The sequence below is a fragment of the Cajanus cajan genome, chromosome 1 (assembly GCF_000230855.2).
Source record: "Cajanus cajan strain Asha chromosome 1, NIPB_CcT2T_4, whole genome shotgun sequence".
NCBI lineage: Eukaryota > Viridiplantae > Streptophyta > Magnoliopsida > Fabales > Fabaceae > Cajanus > Cajanus cajan.
In genome coordinates, this window is record NC_138517.1 from 88,294,712 (window position 1) to 88,311,442 (window position 16,731).

At 28.4% G+C, this 16,731-nt stretch overlaps 1 protein-coding gene and 1 long non-coding RNA gene across 2 annotated transcripts; both read right to left on the minus strand.

The window, feature by feature from the left end:
• Positions 1-578: 578 nt before the first annotated feature.
• Positions 579-2,606, minus strand: LOC145953134 (uncharacterized). The gene is made up of 2 exons (XR_014430683.1): positions 2,490-2,606; positions 579-849 (listed from the first exon to the last, which is right to left on the minus strand). It is a non-coding gene; the product is annotated as an uncharacterized LOC145953134 (long non-coding RNA).
• Positions 2,607-8,537: 5,931 nt separating this feature from the next.
• On the minus strand, positions 8,538-16,070 carry LOC109804598 (serine carboxypeptidase-like 31). The gene is made up of 10 exons (XM_029272596.2): positions 15,571-16,070; positions 14,117-14,224; positions 13,826-13,921; positions 13,595-13,687; positions 13,436-13,518; positions 12,374-12,661; positions 11,701-11,831; positions 11,494-11,589; positions 11,295-11,400; positions 8,538-9,154 (listed from the first exon to the last, which is right to left on the minus strand). The coding sequence occupies exons 1-10, from the start codon at positions 15,848-15,850 to the stop codon at positions 9,008-9,010; spliced, it is 1,428 nt and encodes a 475-aa protein (XP_029128429.1). The 5' UTR covers positions 15,851-16,070; the 3' UTR covers positions 8,538-9,007.
• Between the last annotated feature and the right edge of the window lie 661 nt (positions 16,071-16,731).

Consider the following 16,731-nt stretch of genomic DNA (forward strand, 5'->3'; position numbering starts at 1 on the left):
TTTACGTCAAATTTTAACAATGCAATCATTAAATTAAAAGTTCGTAATATATATAGATCGAGTATGGAAAGTTTTAAAATTTTTGAAAACTATTTAATACCCCATTTCATTAATTTAAATCAACATATAAAATATTTTTATGATTATTTTTTAATTTAAATTAATAGAACAAAGTATCAAATAACTTTCAATTTTTTTAAAAAAATTGTAGATTTAATATATGCATTAAGACCTTTTCATTTAACAATTAGATCATTAAAACTTGACATAAAACATAAATTATTAGATGAAGTCTAGGTAAATTTATTTTTGGAGTATGTTGATCGCTCTTCATATGTGTGTGTAATATTAGAATAGTGATTATCTCATTCTCTACAATCATGCTATCTCATTTTTGGAGTGAATTGCTCGGTTGCCGTATTTGAAATTGATAACTATGATCAGAATAAGTGATGAAAAAGTTGCATTGAAAATTGTAATAGATTCTATTGTATGTACCCAAATTCTTATACTATTTTTAATGATAAGTTAATTATTGAATTAAGTTGTAACTGTGACACCCTTACTACCCCAACACATATATCGAAATATAATAAAAAAAAATTAAGGAAAATAAACTTTTTAAGTTGGTAAAAGGGTTCACATAATACTTCATAACTGTTCTGACTGAAAAATAAAACTTGAAAGATAAAATTCAAGAGTTTACACATTTTTCAAAGAAAATAACATTTATTACAATACCAAATATTCTATCCTAGAGATCCTCTTGCCCCGATGTCACACTATCAGAGCATTTCCCAAATTAACGGATGGCATTCTATATACCACTTGCAGTTGGATCCTCTCCACCTAAAATATCAACAATTTATACGGTGAGAAAAGAAAAATTATCTATATGCAAAATACATTCAATCATATCACAGTATAATTTCATCATAACTCATTATATAGTGTATATATATATATATATATATATATCAATTACTCATCATATTCACATACAACATTCGTGCCAATCCAACAATTAACACTATGCCAAGGCCTCGCCACATCTGACACAAGTGATACAGGTTAATTGCCTCACTCAACCCACACCAGACCAGGGTCACGCCCTCCCTGTAGCATCACTTACCCAGGGGCCGTGCCGTCCCTCGCCATTTTGGTGTGAGGAAACACAATCACATTACAATCAATACAATCTCTTGCAATTAACCCTATGCCAGGGCTGCCATAAGCGACATAAGTGGTGGTGTTAACTGTCCTACTCATCCCACATCATACTAGGGTCACGCCTTCCCTATAGCACCACTTACCCAGGGGTCGTGCCATCCTAGTCATCAATGTGAGACATCACAATCATAATCATACAATATCTCAACTCATAATTCAAGTTCACATCAATATCATCCATCAAATAACATAACAATAACTAATATAATAATCAATAGAATAATTAGTATAAACTATAAACAGCGTATCAGGGGTTATACTACTCCTACCATGCTCATCCTTATTTCATATGAAAGATAAGAAAATTTCCTATAACTCTCATGAAGACATCAAGTCCTAATTCCATCATCTACTTTGTGAAAAATGATAAAAACGCAACAGCTATAGATAAAGCTGACAGCTTGACCCCTCTTCACTAAAACATCCATATCTGGAGTTCTAGACCTCCTTTTTGGGTGATTCCAACGCCATTGGAAAGCTAAAATCCAAGGCTACAACTTTCATTTAGACTACAAAGTCCAGTTCTGAAAACACAAAAGCGCTCAGCGCCTCAAAAGCGCTCAGCGCTTTTCCTCCAGAAACTCTCCTCTAGCTCTCGGCCTCAAAAGCGCTCAGCGCTTTAAAAGCGCTCAGCCGTTTGGCTCCAGAAACCCTCCCCTGTCACGAAAATCCTCAATTTTCACCCCCAAAATCCATTCCAAATGAAATTTATACAAATCCAAACCATTATAAAGTATAAAAACCATCCAAAAACAACATATTAATGGATAAAAACAAGTATTAACCAAATCATGAAGAAATCTAACCAAATCATTTCCATCCCAATCCAGTCTCAATCTTGCATAAAACGTGAAATCAATGTGATATTTCAACTCTATACATACTAGATTAAGTCTTATAAGTACTACACTTGCAATATAGTGAAAAACTAGGAATACATATATATATATATAGATAATAATAAAGAAAATATAAATTAACTCCAGTAAAGGTGGCAGTGCCTCCTAGTTAGGAATCCATTTATATTTTCCAAATCATAAAAAAATATAACAAAGATGTAAATTTTAGTCTTTTATCAAGAACATTTAAATTACAAAATAATAGGAGGCTCAGCCTTCCATTCAGATAAATTCCAAATTATAAATTAATAGGAGGTTCGGCCTTCCATTCAGATAAATTAAACGTGATTTTAAGAAATTATTCCTCTACCCAATTCCCTCATGTACTCTACATATAAATAATCCCCTTTTCCCCCGTACCTGGATGAATAGGAACTTGGGCAGAACCTCCTCCTCTTTTTCTTAAATCGGGACCGGAATTAGAGCAGAACCTCCTCTCTTATTCTCTCTTTTTATTTCTCTAGAATTTCTTCTCTCTAAAATTTTTCTTCTCTCTAGTTATAAATTTTCAAAATCCTTAGGTCCCTATTTATAGAAATTTTGAAGTTACTATGCACTATGCACTATTCATTAAAATAATAATATAATTACTATGCACTATTCATTAAAATTTTAAAATTAATTAAAAAATTGAAACTTGCTTCCCTCGTGGTTTCCTTAGCAGCCATTTACTATTCACGTATACGTATACGTGAATAGTAAAATACGTATATGTAAATAGTAAAAATACGTATACATAAATAGTAAAAATATGTATACATAAATAGTAAAATACGTATACGTAAATAGTAAAATACATAAATAAAATACTTCTTTTCATTGAATAAAATTTGGGATGTTACAATTCTCCCCTCCTTTTAGAAATTTCGTCCCCGAAATTTTTGCAATGGTAAACTCTTTGCATTCTTACTTCTAATTCTTATGCAACATCACTACCTTGTTGATGTACAACTTTTATCAATTTCATCAAATGATTTCTAAGGGTAAGACAAATAACCTTGACAAGCCTATCCATATGAACAACCTTTACCACATAGCATAAAAATAGAAATTGATGTTGTTTTGAGATGCAAGAATAAATTTGGGCGTTGGACTCCCTTGAGGGGGGGTGGATATAGTCCCACATCGGTTAGGAAGGCGAACGAAGCATGCCATATATATGGGTGTGGATACCTTCCTTGTGAGGAGGCCTTTTGGGGTGGCATGCGTGTCATCGCCAAGAGCAAAACCGTGCGGCCGTGGGCCAAAGCGGACATTATCCTCATGCGGGTTGCTTGGGCTGTTACAGTAACTATTGAAATATTTACTTTAATGAATAATGTGGCTTGAGATATAAATGTGCACGGTACCATTTATATAGACTCAACTCATTAAGATAAAAACAAAAGAAATAACAAACTTAATCCTTATCTTTATTTACAATAGAATAATAAGAAAATTAGAAAAATAAAATATGTTATCAATAACAAAATCTTACTCCATTATTACCCTTCAAGTTGGAGTGTTAGGATTATAAATACCTAACTTGACCACTAAGTCATAGAACAACTTGTCACTCAATGACTTGTGAAAATGTTAGGTTACGTACTATTGTTTTGTTGAGATATAGGCGATAGATATCACGTTTGTTTACAAATACTCACAAATGAAATGAAAGTCTATTATTCTATGTGTTTGGTGTAATCATGGAAGATTAGATCAACTACAAGGTGAAGTGCAACGTGTTTATAACAATGTATAGGCATGGTCCATCACAACTAACTTGCAAGCTCCTTACTAACCCTCGGAACCAAATGATTTCACTAGTGGTAGGAGCAATAGCTTTGTATTCTACTTCAGTAAAAGATCTAGACCCTAAAAGATCTAGACACAACTATTGGCTTATTGGTTTTCCAAGATATGGACTACAAGAAAATGACAATTTTGCGACAGTTATATGACCTACATTGAGACGGTTAAAACTGCCGCAAAGACACAATATTGCGACGGTTCACTAACCGTCGCAGAAATGTCCGACACGAGGAAATTTTGCAACGGTTACTGAAACCGTTGCACAAAGCGTCGCAAAACTGGAATTGCGACCCTTACAGCACCCGTCGCACCAACTGCCTCTAAATCAGTCGCTAAATATTTATTTTATTTTATTAAATTTTTTAGATGTCTCTAATTTGGTTGTTATTCTTCTCAAGGATTCTATTTCATAATACTTCACTTTTTAGCATGTTTTGTCCTTACTTACACAGTTTCTGGGAAACTTCCTAGAAGGTCATTCATCCCTGTATTACTCCAAGTCAAGCACACTTAACTGTGGAGTTCTGATGAGATAAGCTATAGAAAAACATATACATGTTATCAGTATAAGTAGTACAAATTAATTCATTTAAGTCATTCTCAACTATACAATCTCATACTTATACTATCTTTGGATCCTCTCATTCCGGTGTGTCCGAATCGTTATAAATATATAATAATTATATTACTAATAATAATTATATTATATTTAATTAATCTTTATTTATATATATACTTACTTTTATAATTAACAATTTACTTATTTCTATTTAAAATTAATATTATGATATAATTTAAATTATTTATTATAAATTTAAAAGTTTAAATAATAATTTATATATTTTAAAATGAGAAAGGTTATAATAACACTGGTGTAACTTTTACTAAGTATTACACCGCTTAATAATCTTATATTAAATGTGAATTTTGTAAATCCAACCGTTGAATTGAAAGTTCAAATCATTTTATATGTTTATATCAAATTTTGTTAAAATTGAACAACTTGAAGGTAATCAAAGTGTTCATATTTTAGTATATTTTGAAATATATATATTACGTCATTTTTTTTTTACAAGAATGAAGTATCAAATCATCTTGAATTAATATAAAATTTTGTATATATGATCTAAGAGTAAAAAAACTTTCAATCTAACGATTGAATTTATAAAATTCACATTTAATATAAAGTTATTGAGCGGTGTAAGTAAAAGTTACACTGATGTCATTATAACTTTTCTCTTTTAAAATATTATTTTTATAAATTAAATTTTAACATTTTAAATAAATTATTAATTAACTTAATTTATTTATTCATCTTAAATCTAAGATATAAAATTCAAAAAATGTATTTATCCTTGTTTTATTTTCTAATCAATTTTTTCTATATTAATTATTAGTAAAATTTAATAACTTTTAATTTAATAATTAGATCGATAAAATTTAACTTATACCATGAGTTATTGAGCGGAGTAACTTTATTAAGAGTTACTTTGTGAGTCATTTGATTTCTCCTTCTCTCTCTCTCTCTCTCTCTCTCTATATATATATATATATATATATATATATATATATATATATATATATATATATATATATATATATATATAATTTTATGATAATTGTGTATCTTATATTAAACAAAATATATATAAAATTGTTCATAAAATATAAGTTTATTAAGATAATATAATACTTCCAAAAGAAAAATATTACTTTTGATCTAATCTACTATTAAATGTATTTTTAATCCTAAACTTTATCAAATTTCACCGTAATTTTTGAACAAGATAATATTTAGTTTGTACCAAAAATAACTTTTAAATTCTAATTAAATAGGGGTTATATATATATATATGTGTGTGTGTGTGTGTGTGTGTGTGTGTGTGTGTGTGTTATATTCAAACCTAGAAGTGATTTTTAAGTTATTATTTGTGAAAAGATAATTAATTTATCAAATATCTCATATTTAATCAACTATTAAAATAATAAATTTCATAAATTATTTATTATTTTTTCAATATTCTCGATTTAATCCACAATTAAGATGTATTATTAATTTCACTAACACATAAAAAAAATGTAACATATATATATTTTTTAAATTTTTAGCTTCCTAGGATTAACATAAAACTTTTTTATTCTAAAATAATTTAAAAGATAGAGAAATAAAATTATAGTATATTAAAATATTTTTTCCTTTTTAACATTTCTAAATGTAATTACATGTCATTATTATTTTATTTTTATTTTTTATTGAAAGTAAAATTATATAATTTTGGAGTGTGCATGACTTTGTGTGAATTTTTATTTCAATTTTTGTCTTGTAAATTGCGACGGTTAGGAGGAACCGTCGCAATGTTGGAAAATTTTGCGACGGTTTCTCCCAACCGTCGCAATGTTTGAAAATTTTGCGACAGTTTTGAGAGAAACCATCGCAATGTTGAAAAATTTTGCAACGGTTGGGAGAAACCGTCGCAATGTTGGAAAATTTTGCGATGGTTTTGGGAGAAACCGTCGCAATTTTAAAAAATTTTGTGACGGTTGGTAGAAACCATCGTATGAAGGGTCGCAATATCAAAGCGACGACGGTTTCAGGATAACTGTCGCAATTTGTCCATCGCAATTCATCATTTTCCTTGTAGTGAATTGAGTTTTATATATTAAGAACCCTGAGATTGATTATCATATGATTGGACAAGAAATCCAATCTGAATCACAATATCCAACAAGTTGGAGATCATTTTCTTTAGGTAATAGGATGCCTTGTTGATGGAAACCTACTTCTTAAGAACCCCTTTGGAAGAGATAAGTCTAAGAAGGGTAAAGGTTGATAAAGTTGGTTTGAATAATTATAGGGAACTTATCCTTATTTTGTAAGGTACCTACCTTTGGAGGCTTATTGCTGTTATACATTTTTCTTATTTGTAATTCATTTTAGTAATGATTGTATTATGATATTATGACCTTATATTTTAGGTTAAGTAGTATAGGTAATTTTGTCCTTATATTACTTAAGGGTGTAATTAGTCGACCAGGGGAAGTGTAACTAGCAAAGTCTTGTTAGACTTATTTGGACTTGGATCACCCAAATATTTTTATGGCTCATAGGTTCTTTTTATGGCCCATAGGTTTGAACGTTCAAACCATGTCATCCAAGCTATATATTAAGTTACATGACTTTGATAGTGACATCTTAATAACTTGTTAAAAGTAATCATTAGTCTAGTAATTATAATAATTATATTAGATAGTTGGAGTTAACTTAATTAAGCTAACCTGGATTATTCTTAAATTAGGATTAGTTTAGCTTGCTCCATAAACTTCTAGACAACTAACTAGACTTATAGACATTTAACTAGAGTTAGTTAACTTAAGTACAAGATAGCTAATCATGGTTACATTTAACCATGGTTAATCTAGCTTTCACCATAAGCCAATTAAACTCTATATATTATACATTTTGTGATAGTTTTGAGTATTATATATGATTTGGATGAAATTCCTCCCCAAATTCTCTTTCAAAACTTGTTTTTTTCTTTGAAAATTCTTCATTTTCTCTTATCCTCTCTTGAGTATGGTGAGAAATTGAAGAGATTTATCATTCTTCAAGAGTGTCGCATCACCTAAGAGAGTTCTTATCTTCTCTTTGTGTTAAAAATGGCTTCTAACATCAATGAAATTCATTGAAGAAGCTTGAAGGAGTTCAAAAAGTGAAAGATTTGTCCAAGAAACTTAAAGGAGAAGGTACATCATTCTAGTTTCTCCTAAGGTTTCCATCACTTGTCCTGGTGAGGATTTCAAAAACTGTAGAATACGCATGGCAACATCCCAATGTGTTTGTTGTGGTGACTACGTGAATTGGCTTAGAATGTGAATGGTTGAATGTCCTAGTTCTCAATTGACATACTTTAAGTTGCAAGGAAGGCGTCATAATTCATAGGATCGCATTATATCAATGATAAATACTTGATGATGGTCATAAATGTCAAGATTTGTTAAAGCGTTATAACATGATATTGTCATACAAGTAATTAGGAGTGAGAAATAAGTGATCCAGATAGGACGTTTGAGCTAGATATATAGAAAATTTGCATGCATTAAAAGGTTACACTCGTTGAATATTTTAGGTTAAGATAGTTATTAAGTTTTTCTAGTAATTATCTCACTGAGAATTTTCGATGACAATCCCATATCCAAACAATTATGAAGCAATAAACACATATTCCTACATACATTTGTTAAAACATCATGTGAAAGAGCTATTTTAATTTCTTTAGATTGATGTATTGCTATAGAGAAAACACTCAAAAATATAATCAAGCAAGAAAAGCAAATATTGACAACCATAGCAAGGAAAACCCCTCGTACTCTTCGTGATACTCATTTCTTTTTAAATATTTCATCTATGAAATATTATGGTCTACCTTTTTCACGAAATATTTGAAACAATTTAAAATTGCAATAAGTTTTTTTTTCAATATTTACTCTTTACTTCAATTAATTAAGTAACTATGTCGATACAAAATATTCTACGATTCGCATTCTTGTTTTAAACTAAATCCCAAAATTAATTGAACCACCCTTCAAATTTCTCATCTGCTTCAATAATTATTTTATCTTTGCGCAAATTAAAAGTTAATCATTAACAATATTTAAAATATAAAATATCTAACCCTAAGCATATGGTTCAGCGGTAGGGGTTGATCCACGCTTAAGCAAGGTCAGGGGTTCGAATCCTGTCTTGTGTATGTAGCCGTGTTAAATCTTGGGGCCAGCTATCCCACCCTTTAAGGTGCCTAGCGAACCAAGAAAAAAATCAAATATCTATTTCATGACTAAATAGCTACTGAGTTTGTTGTATTAGAAGATTGAAAAAGAAAAAAGGAAAGAAAATGACTCCGATCAATCGAAACCAGAAACGCTCTCTTTTATTCATTATATATAATATTTGTACTTGGTTGCTCAACATTTTTATAATTATAATTATAAGATAGACAACTAGAGTCTTGATAAAAGCAAAATTTCTTTTCGGGGGTTAACAAAGCAAAGGAGACTCAATATATATGAATCTTGATTAATTATATATATCATTTTGTAGAGGGTGGTGATTCTCCAAGAAGATATGAGGAGAAAAACGCGAGGGAGTTGCTTGGTTTGAAACAAGGCACTGCATGCCCAGCTCCCCGAAATGTCGCAAAGGTAAGCCCCTCATATTCTTGATACCACCCACTAACCTGTTCCAAGAATTGAGAATATACAGATCGTTAAAAACTGAATCCTTATTGATGATAGCAAATAATTTATCCATACACTTTCATTAAAATGCAGTCATAATATAAAATATATTATAAATATTTTTCTATCAACGTGGGAAAAATATTTCCATTTTCTCAACATTTAGTCATTCAAATTAAGTAGTTGTGGATAAATTACGAACTCTTTCAGCATCATTAGCTAGTATAATATTATTTATTCTTACACTGCAAATATTTTTACTGAAAATTTTACTTTTCTTTTAATTTTCAAGATACTTAAATTACTAGTTAATCAACATCTAAGTTGGAGTATATCTTCAAAGTTGCTTGATGAATTAATATTATTATTTTTTATATCAAGGTATTCCCTAACCAAGTTAAGGATTAATCATTTTAGATGTTAAGATATATATCTATTCAATGAATTCACATCTCTCAACAAATGTTTTTATATACACAAAGATCAAAGATCAAATTCTTGACCATATGTTTCAGGAACAAAAATTATAAAAAATATATAAGAATGATATAATTTTTTTTTTTGTAAAAAGTATAATATTTATAGTTACCGCAAATATATATTTAATCAAGACTATAGTTTTGAAGATAAAAGAGGGTAACTTTTAATTATTAAATTAAAAAATAATATAATCAATTTTTATAAATAAAATGCGAACGATTATATTATGTACGAATTTTTGAAGGTTTTTTTTATTAGAGGGTTTTATGGATTTTTTTAACTTTATGACTAATTTAATTTTTTTATTTATCATAATTTTTTATGAATTATATTTTAATATTTTTAAAATAAATTATTAATAAATAGAAATAATCTTATACTACAATAATTTTTTATCGTAAATTTAAAAAATATTTTATATATTTAAAAATATATATTTATATATAATTTATATATTTAAACATAATATTTATTAATACACATAATTTATTATAAATTTTAGTTATATATAATAAATATTTAGCCTAATTAGCTAAAATACTAGTATTTATGAAAAATAAACTAAATATATTAAGTCATTTTTTGTGAAATTATCATATTTTTTTTAAATTATTAAATTATAGAAGATTTAATTAATAAAAAAATCCTTATATTTTCTTTTTCTTCTAAACCTTTTTGTCAAACATACCACACAAGAAACAAGGACGGATCCATTTGTTGGAGAGTGGGGGCACTTGCCCCCACTACTATTTCACACATACATAATTTTTTATTTAAAAAAATAATATATTTTAAAAAATAAAAATTATATGTTTAAATTATCATATGTATAAAATATAGATTCGGAGAAAATTTTTATTTATTTGATGTCTATCAAACTTTTAAAGGAGATTAATTCTTTTATGTGATAAAGAATATTATTTAATAATGAATCAATTTTAAAAAAAAGTTTAATTATAATATATATATATATATATATATATTAATACTCACATATATAATGTGATATATTAAAAAAAATAATTTTTGATAAAATAAAATTTGTAATATGGATGTTTACCTTTTGTGTTTTCTATTTATTGTATATGTTGATTAAAAAAATCAAAATAGTAAAATTGTATATGTTGATTAAAAACAATCAAAATAAGAAAAATCGAAAGATTTATGTTTCATTTAGAATTGTTATTATAAAATATATTTTAAAATAAATTATCATATAAAAATATATATTAGATATTAAAATCATGTTTATATCATAAATAAATTAAACTTGATTTTTATAAAATTTAACATATTTATTTTTATATTTTGAATAGTATTAAATTATTATAAAATAGGTCTTTAAGATTGTACCCAAACATTTAAAAAATGTCTGATAGATAAATAAGTCATACTTAAGATATATATTTTAAAAAAAAGTTAGGTTCAAACCTACTAAATTATAATAAAATCTAGTCTGACCTAATTTATTTTTATCTTTAATTATAATCCTAGATATAAGAACTTGTAAAAAATAATTATGATATATATTTATGTCTATAAAAGTTTACATAAAATTTTAATACTACAATATATAAATAAATATTACCCCCACTATCTAAAATTTCTGGATCTGTCATTAACAAGAAATGAAGCAATATATGCGTTTAATTCACTTACCTCCTTTTCATGGTACCAAGGCCTCCATCTCTTAGTGATAGGCAAACCTAGAAGACTTAAGCTGTATCTTGTTGACAGCACTGGCACCCTACCATCAGTGTCTCCACTGAAAGGTCAACAATGGAACAGACAGAAACCATGAGAAAACGTGGCAGCACATGGCCTTTGAATTAGAAGGTTGAAACTGAATAGTATTTACCTGTAAACCCAAATCCTAAGTCCTGCTGCAATAAGCTTCCTGTAGATTGGGATAACAGATGACTTTGACTGTTTCCATCCATTGAATATGTTGTCACTGATTTTAATTAACCATTTAAAGAGGGTTAATTAAGAGAAAAGACAACAAAATATTCTATTATTTCTCACATCATAACAAATGAAGTTGCTCAAATAAAACAGTAAGTACTTGCAAATACTCCAATTCCTCAGATTGTGACCATCACTAGCATGGAGGGCCTTCTGAACATCTGGTCTATTGTAAAAAACTTTAGCATAGTCATCCAAACATGGGTCATAACCGCCCATGATCCGTGGCATCTGTCAACCAAATAAATCCACGTGTTAGTACAGAATATATGTTATATACACTGTTCACAACTGATAATGAATGAGTAAGGATACATAAATATTGAATTTAATGGCTATAATGAAAAGTTTTATAGTATCCATCAATTAAAAAAAATTATTGTTAGTATGAGCTCTATGGTAATTATTATAAAAGTTAACACAATAATTTATTTATAAAATTGTTTTATCCATAACTTTATTTTCTCATAAGTATTTGCTGCAGTCAAATACTCTATTAACACTTAAAAAAATTATTTCTCTTCTATTGTCAAATGATATTATCAATCTTATGTGCACTTCTTTCTTTTTCTCTCAATATGTGTATATATGAGCACTAGGTATTTTTTTTTTGGTAATAAAATGGAATTGGCCAATAATATTTGTTTTAATAATTAAAAGTTATCTGACAAACATATTAAAACATAATATAAAGCTTTTGTTAAAAGAAATTTCTCAATTCCACTATATGTGTGTATAGTGTTTGATAATTAATGTTTTCTTTGATCACTCACCATTTTAGATGACCGATTCATCACCGTTTGCCTGGATTGATCGTTTGAACGCGCTGTGCTGGCGAAGCAAACAGAGGTGTAGAGGCTGTAGATATCAATTTTGTTATACTGATTTAGTACTTCATCCACTCCATGACTACAATCTTTATTATTCCACGTATCACTGCTATTGAAGTCACAGCTTGCTTTGATTGTTTTGTAAGTTTCGTCAGATATCACTGCATGGCTCCAAGCATAATCAACCATACCTGACCAGTCCTCAGCATCAGATGTTTCAGGGTTCCCCAGCTGCAAAAGAAAAGAATAATATGTTATTTCCAATCTACTGTGTCCAGTGTAAAATTACCAGAGCTGAAACTCTAAACGTAATTATTGGTCATGACTCATGACAAATACATAATTATCTTTGCAAAGATGCTAATAGAACATGTCACTTGTGCGGAATAGATCTAATTTTCAAATCATGTCGAGGAACTAAAGTATAGATATGCTGAACTACAATGGAAATATTCTTGTTAATAAAGTAAGATTCTTTATATACTTTGATTTTTATTTACTGCCGCCTCTTTGGTTGACGCCAAAGTCACGTTAATTTTGAAAGAAACAAATTTTTTTTTAATTCTTCTGTTGATAACAAATTATTTTAAATTTGGAACTATGATATATATATATATATATATAATTAAAAGGGTTCTACCATTTTATTGATCTAAACAAAATTTAAGAATAATATATAAGTGTTTTTTTTGTAGTATCTCCAATATATTATCGATCAAAATTAAAATTTTAATTGGATAACCTGTATAATAGAGTTATGCAAGTTAGCACAAAGGAAAGTTCCAAATATAATTAAAACAGTATCAAAAGTATCTATATGATTAATTCTGCATTAAATTTGTCCTCTATAATTATATATAACAACACCTTTTTCAAACACGAATCAATTGTTTTAATCTCTGTTCTTCTATTGAAATCAATTCTTTCAACTTTGATTCTTCTAAATATATATATGAAACAAACCAACTGTTATAGGTGTTAGCTATTAAAATTATGCAAGATTACCAAAATTCCCTTGAGATCAATGTGAAGGGAAGGGTCCTCGTTTCTGTCGTGGATGAGTTCAGCCAGCTCCGGCGCATACTTTCCTGAAAAGCGCGTTGCATGGTTAATTTAGAGGACTGCAATGAAGGGATCATTTCATTGACTTGTTAATTTCAACACCTGCATAGCTCTCTCCTGCTATGTAAAATGTCCTTGTTCTATACGATGGAAACTTGAGGAACCAATTGTGCAGAAAAGTGTAAGCATCATTAGCTGTTCCAAACAGTTGATAGAGCACAGTTAAATTTTGTATAAGGTAGCTAGCTAGCTAAGAACAATAGAAAATGTGACCTTCATTAAATTAAAAGTAGATATTGATGCACAGAAGAAGGATATATCTAAATTAAGGACCTGTGAAGTCATCTCCCAGTTGTGCATATTCGGTGGTTGTATTTGAATAGGAAAAGCCAACCCCAACAGGAGATTCCAGGAATAACATGTTGGCCTCTGCGTTATGTCAAGAATTCTAAGCATCAATTAACAATCATCTGTAGGGACAAGTAATGGAGCACTAGTGTGGGCTTCAACATTATTTTATAATATTATTAACATAGAAACTATAAAGTAGTAATAAGGTGGACTGCGCCACAAATTTTAATATGTATATATTTGTGGTCCTAGCTAGCCTCGCGCGTATCGTACCTCTGTTCCATGAGAAGTTATTAAATTTAAGGTCCTTGCCATCGATGTCCACTAAAAATGGACCAATCTCCTGTGTTGCTCCATATCCCACAGAAGAACACCCAGGACCTGTAAATTTTTTAACAAAAATTAAGGTACGTTGTCACCTTGTCAGAGAACATATATATAAAAAGAAACAACATCAAACGAACTGTGTTTAGGTAATTCTTTGCAAATTGCATATTTGAGTTTTAATCAACTTGATTTGTAAATGGATTTTCCTTTGAAGGGAGCTTAAAATGATATAATTTAATTATTTTTCAAGTCAATTACACATAATTAAAGCCATAAAGGTAATTGATCACGTTTACTCGAGCTTAGGTTTAGAGCTGGTGAGATCAATTTTAGTTTTGCCATTCAAACATGTTGGCGCATTAGTTTAAAACCAATCAAGCATGTTGGCTCAATAATCAAAGCGCAATATATTGCATCCATTCAACCTGATACTTAGATGCAAACATGTTTCAAAACATGCATGAAATCAGCTAGATTTTGAACTTTTTCAAATAAAATAAAATAAATGCCACCTCATACTCTCTCCACCCCCACCCCCAAATGAGCTCAATTTTTTTCATATATAAATTTAGAATGATATTTTTTTTAACTAATTTTAATGTCTTGCTTACTATACAAAAAAAAATATTTTTTAAATCTTTTTAAGATATTAAATATATATATATATATATATATATTTTTTTTTTTTTTTTTTTTTTAAGTATTAGAAGGATTAATAGAAAAATATAGTCAGCTCACATTGCTCAATTTTTTTTAATCGAGTTTAGTTTTGACAATGAGCTCCAAATTATATTTATACGTCTCACGGCAAGCTATCTAGCTAACATATTACTGTTACTTTTAATTAATTAGATTTTATTTAAATTTTCAAAACAAGTTTGATTAATAGATGAGAAAGAAAGATACATTTCTAAGATACCTTTATATCCACCACTTTTGGTTTTCTAATGGATTCTGAGACATTTTTACGCGTCGGTCAAATACCGATCGACTTTAATTAGTTAAGATTGATGTTTAATTCCAAACTTAACCATACTTAAAAAAAAAATTAACATGAACTTCAAATGTTGTTTTTAACAATCATGTTCAAGCGTGTTATGCTTTCTGCCTATATATATATATATATATATATATATATATATCAGAAAAAGTACATTTGCATACTTCAAATATTTCAAGACACTTGGTGAAAGAGTGAGAATAAAAAGAAAAATATAAATATAATAAATAATTAATATGATGTGATAAAAAAAAATGTGATCATAAGAATATTTAAAAAATGAGGTGTGTAAAAAATCATTGCTCATATTTTATATATAAATAATTTGGATATATAAGAGATACATGAGAATGGTAGCAGCAGGAAGAGCAGATTAAGCGTATGTGTCATATGAGGTTACCTCCATTAAGCCACAGCACCAATGGTTTGTCTTGAGGGTTTGTCATGGCCTCATAGAACCAGTAAAAGAGTGCTCGTCCATTGGTTTGGTTGACTGTGACATATCCAGCGTAGTGTTTGAAATTTACAGGAGGCTGGCCAGGCAAGTTAGTCACAAGATCATCATTTTCCTCAGACCTCATTCTCCTCACACCACCCCATTGTGTATCTCTAGAACAAACACTACAAGCCTTCAAAGATAGACAAAGTATAAAAATTACCAAAGTGTAGATATTGTCCATTATAATGTTATGAAAAGCTCACAACAAAATTTTGTATTGCTTCTTCTACTTTGTTTGATAGACAGAGAGAACTACATACCTATTTATACTGAGTGAGTGCTATGGGTAGAAATTTTAGAAAAGCAGATAGGATGAGAGAGTCCAACCTGGCAATATCTTTATCCCTCTCTCTCTGTTGACTGTCTGTCATGGATGTTATGTTAAGTAGCTTCTAGAGCATTCATGCATGCAATAAGATTGCATGGTTCTACTTGAATATTATCATGTATAATAATAATAATAATAATAATAATAATAATAATAATAATAATAATAATAATAATAATAAATTTAGGTTAATATTTAATTTGGATGAACATATTTAAGATATTGTTCTTTGGATTTTGATAAATATTTGCTCCATTCATGGGGAAAAAGAATTTGAGAAGGGGGAAATGTATGATATGATTGATTGTCCTGCTCTTTAATTACCAAAAATATTCGATAGACAGGTATGTCTTATTATGGAATTAATAGAAATCATTTTTTTTTCTTTTATGTAAAAATTTATAACAATATATAATAGATTAAGAAATTTTGGTATTCACTTTTTAATAGTCAATTTTATTTCTTAATATTATAGTATTCACTTTTCAATATTTAATTTTATTTTTTAATATCACAGTCATGTCTTTTAATTATTCTATTTATTTAATTTCAAAATAAACTTAACTTAAATTTTTGGAGACTTTTTTATATAGTAAAAAAGTTTTCTGGTATTTAATCAAGAATTTTTTTAATATAAAAAATTTATGTGATATTCAATAAAGATAATTAAGATTTTTTTAAAAGTCCATCAAAATATGGTAGTATTTAATTAAGACAATTAAAATTTATTTAAG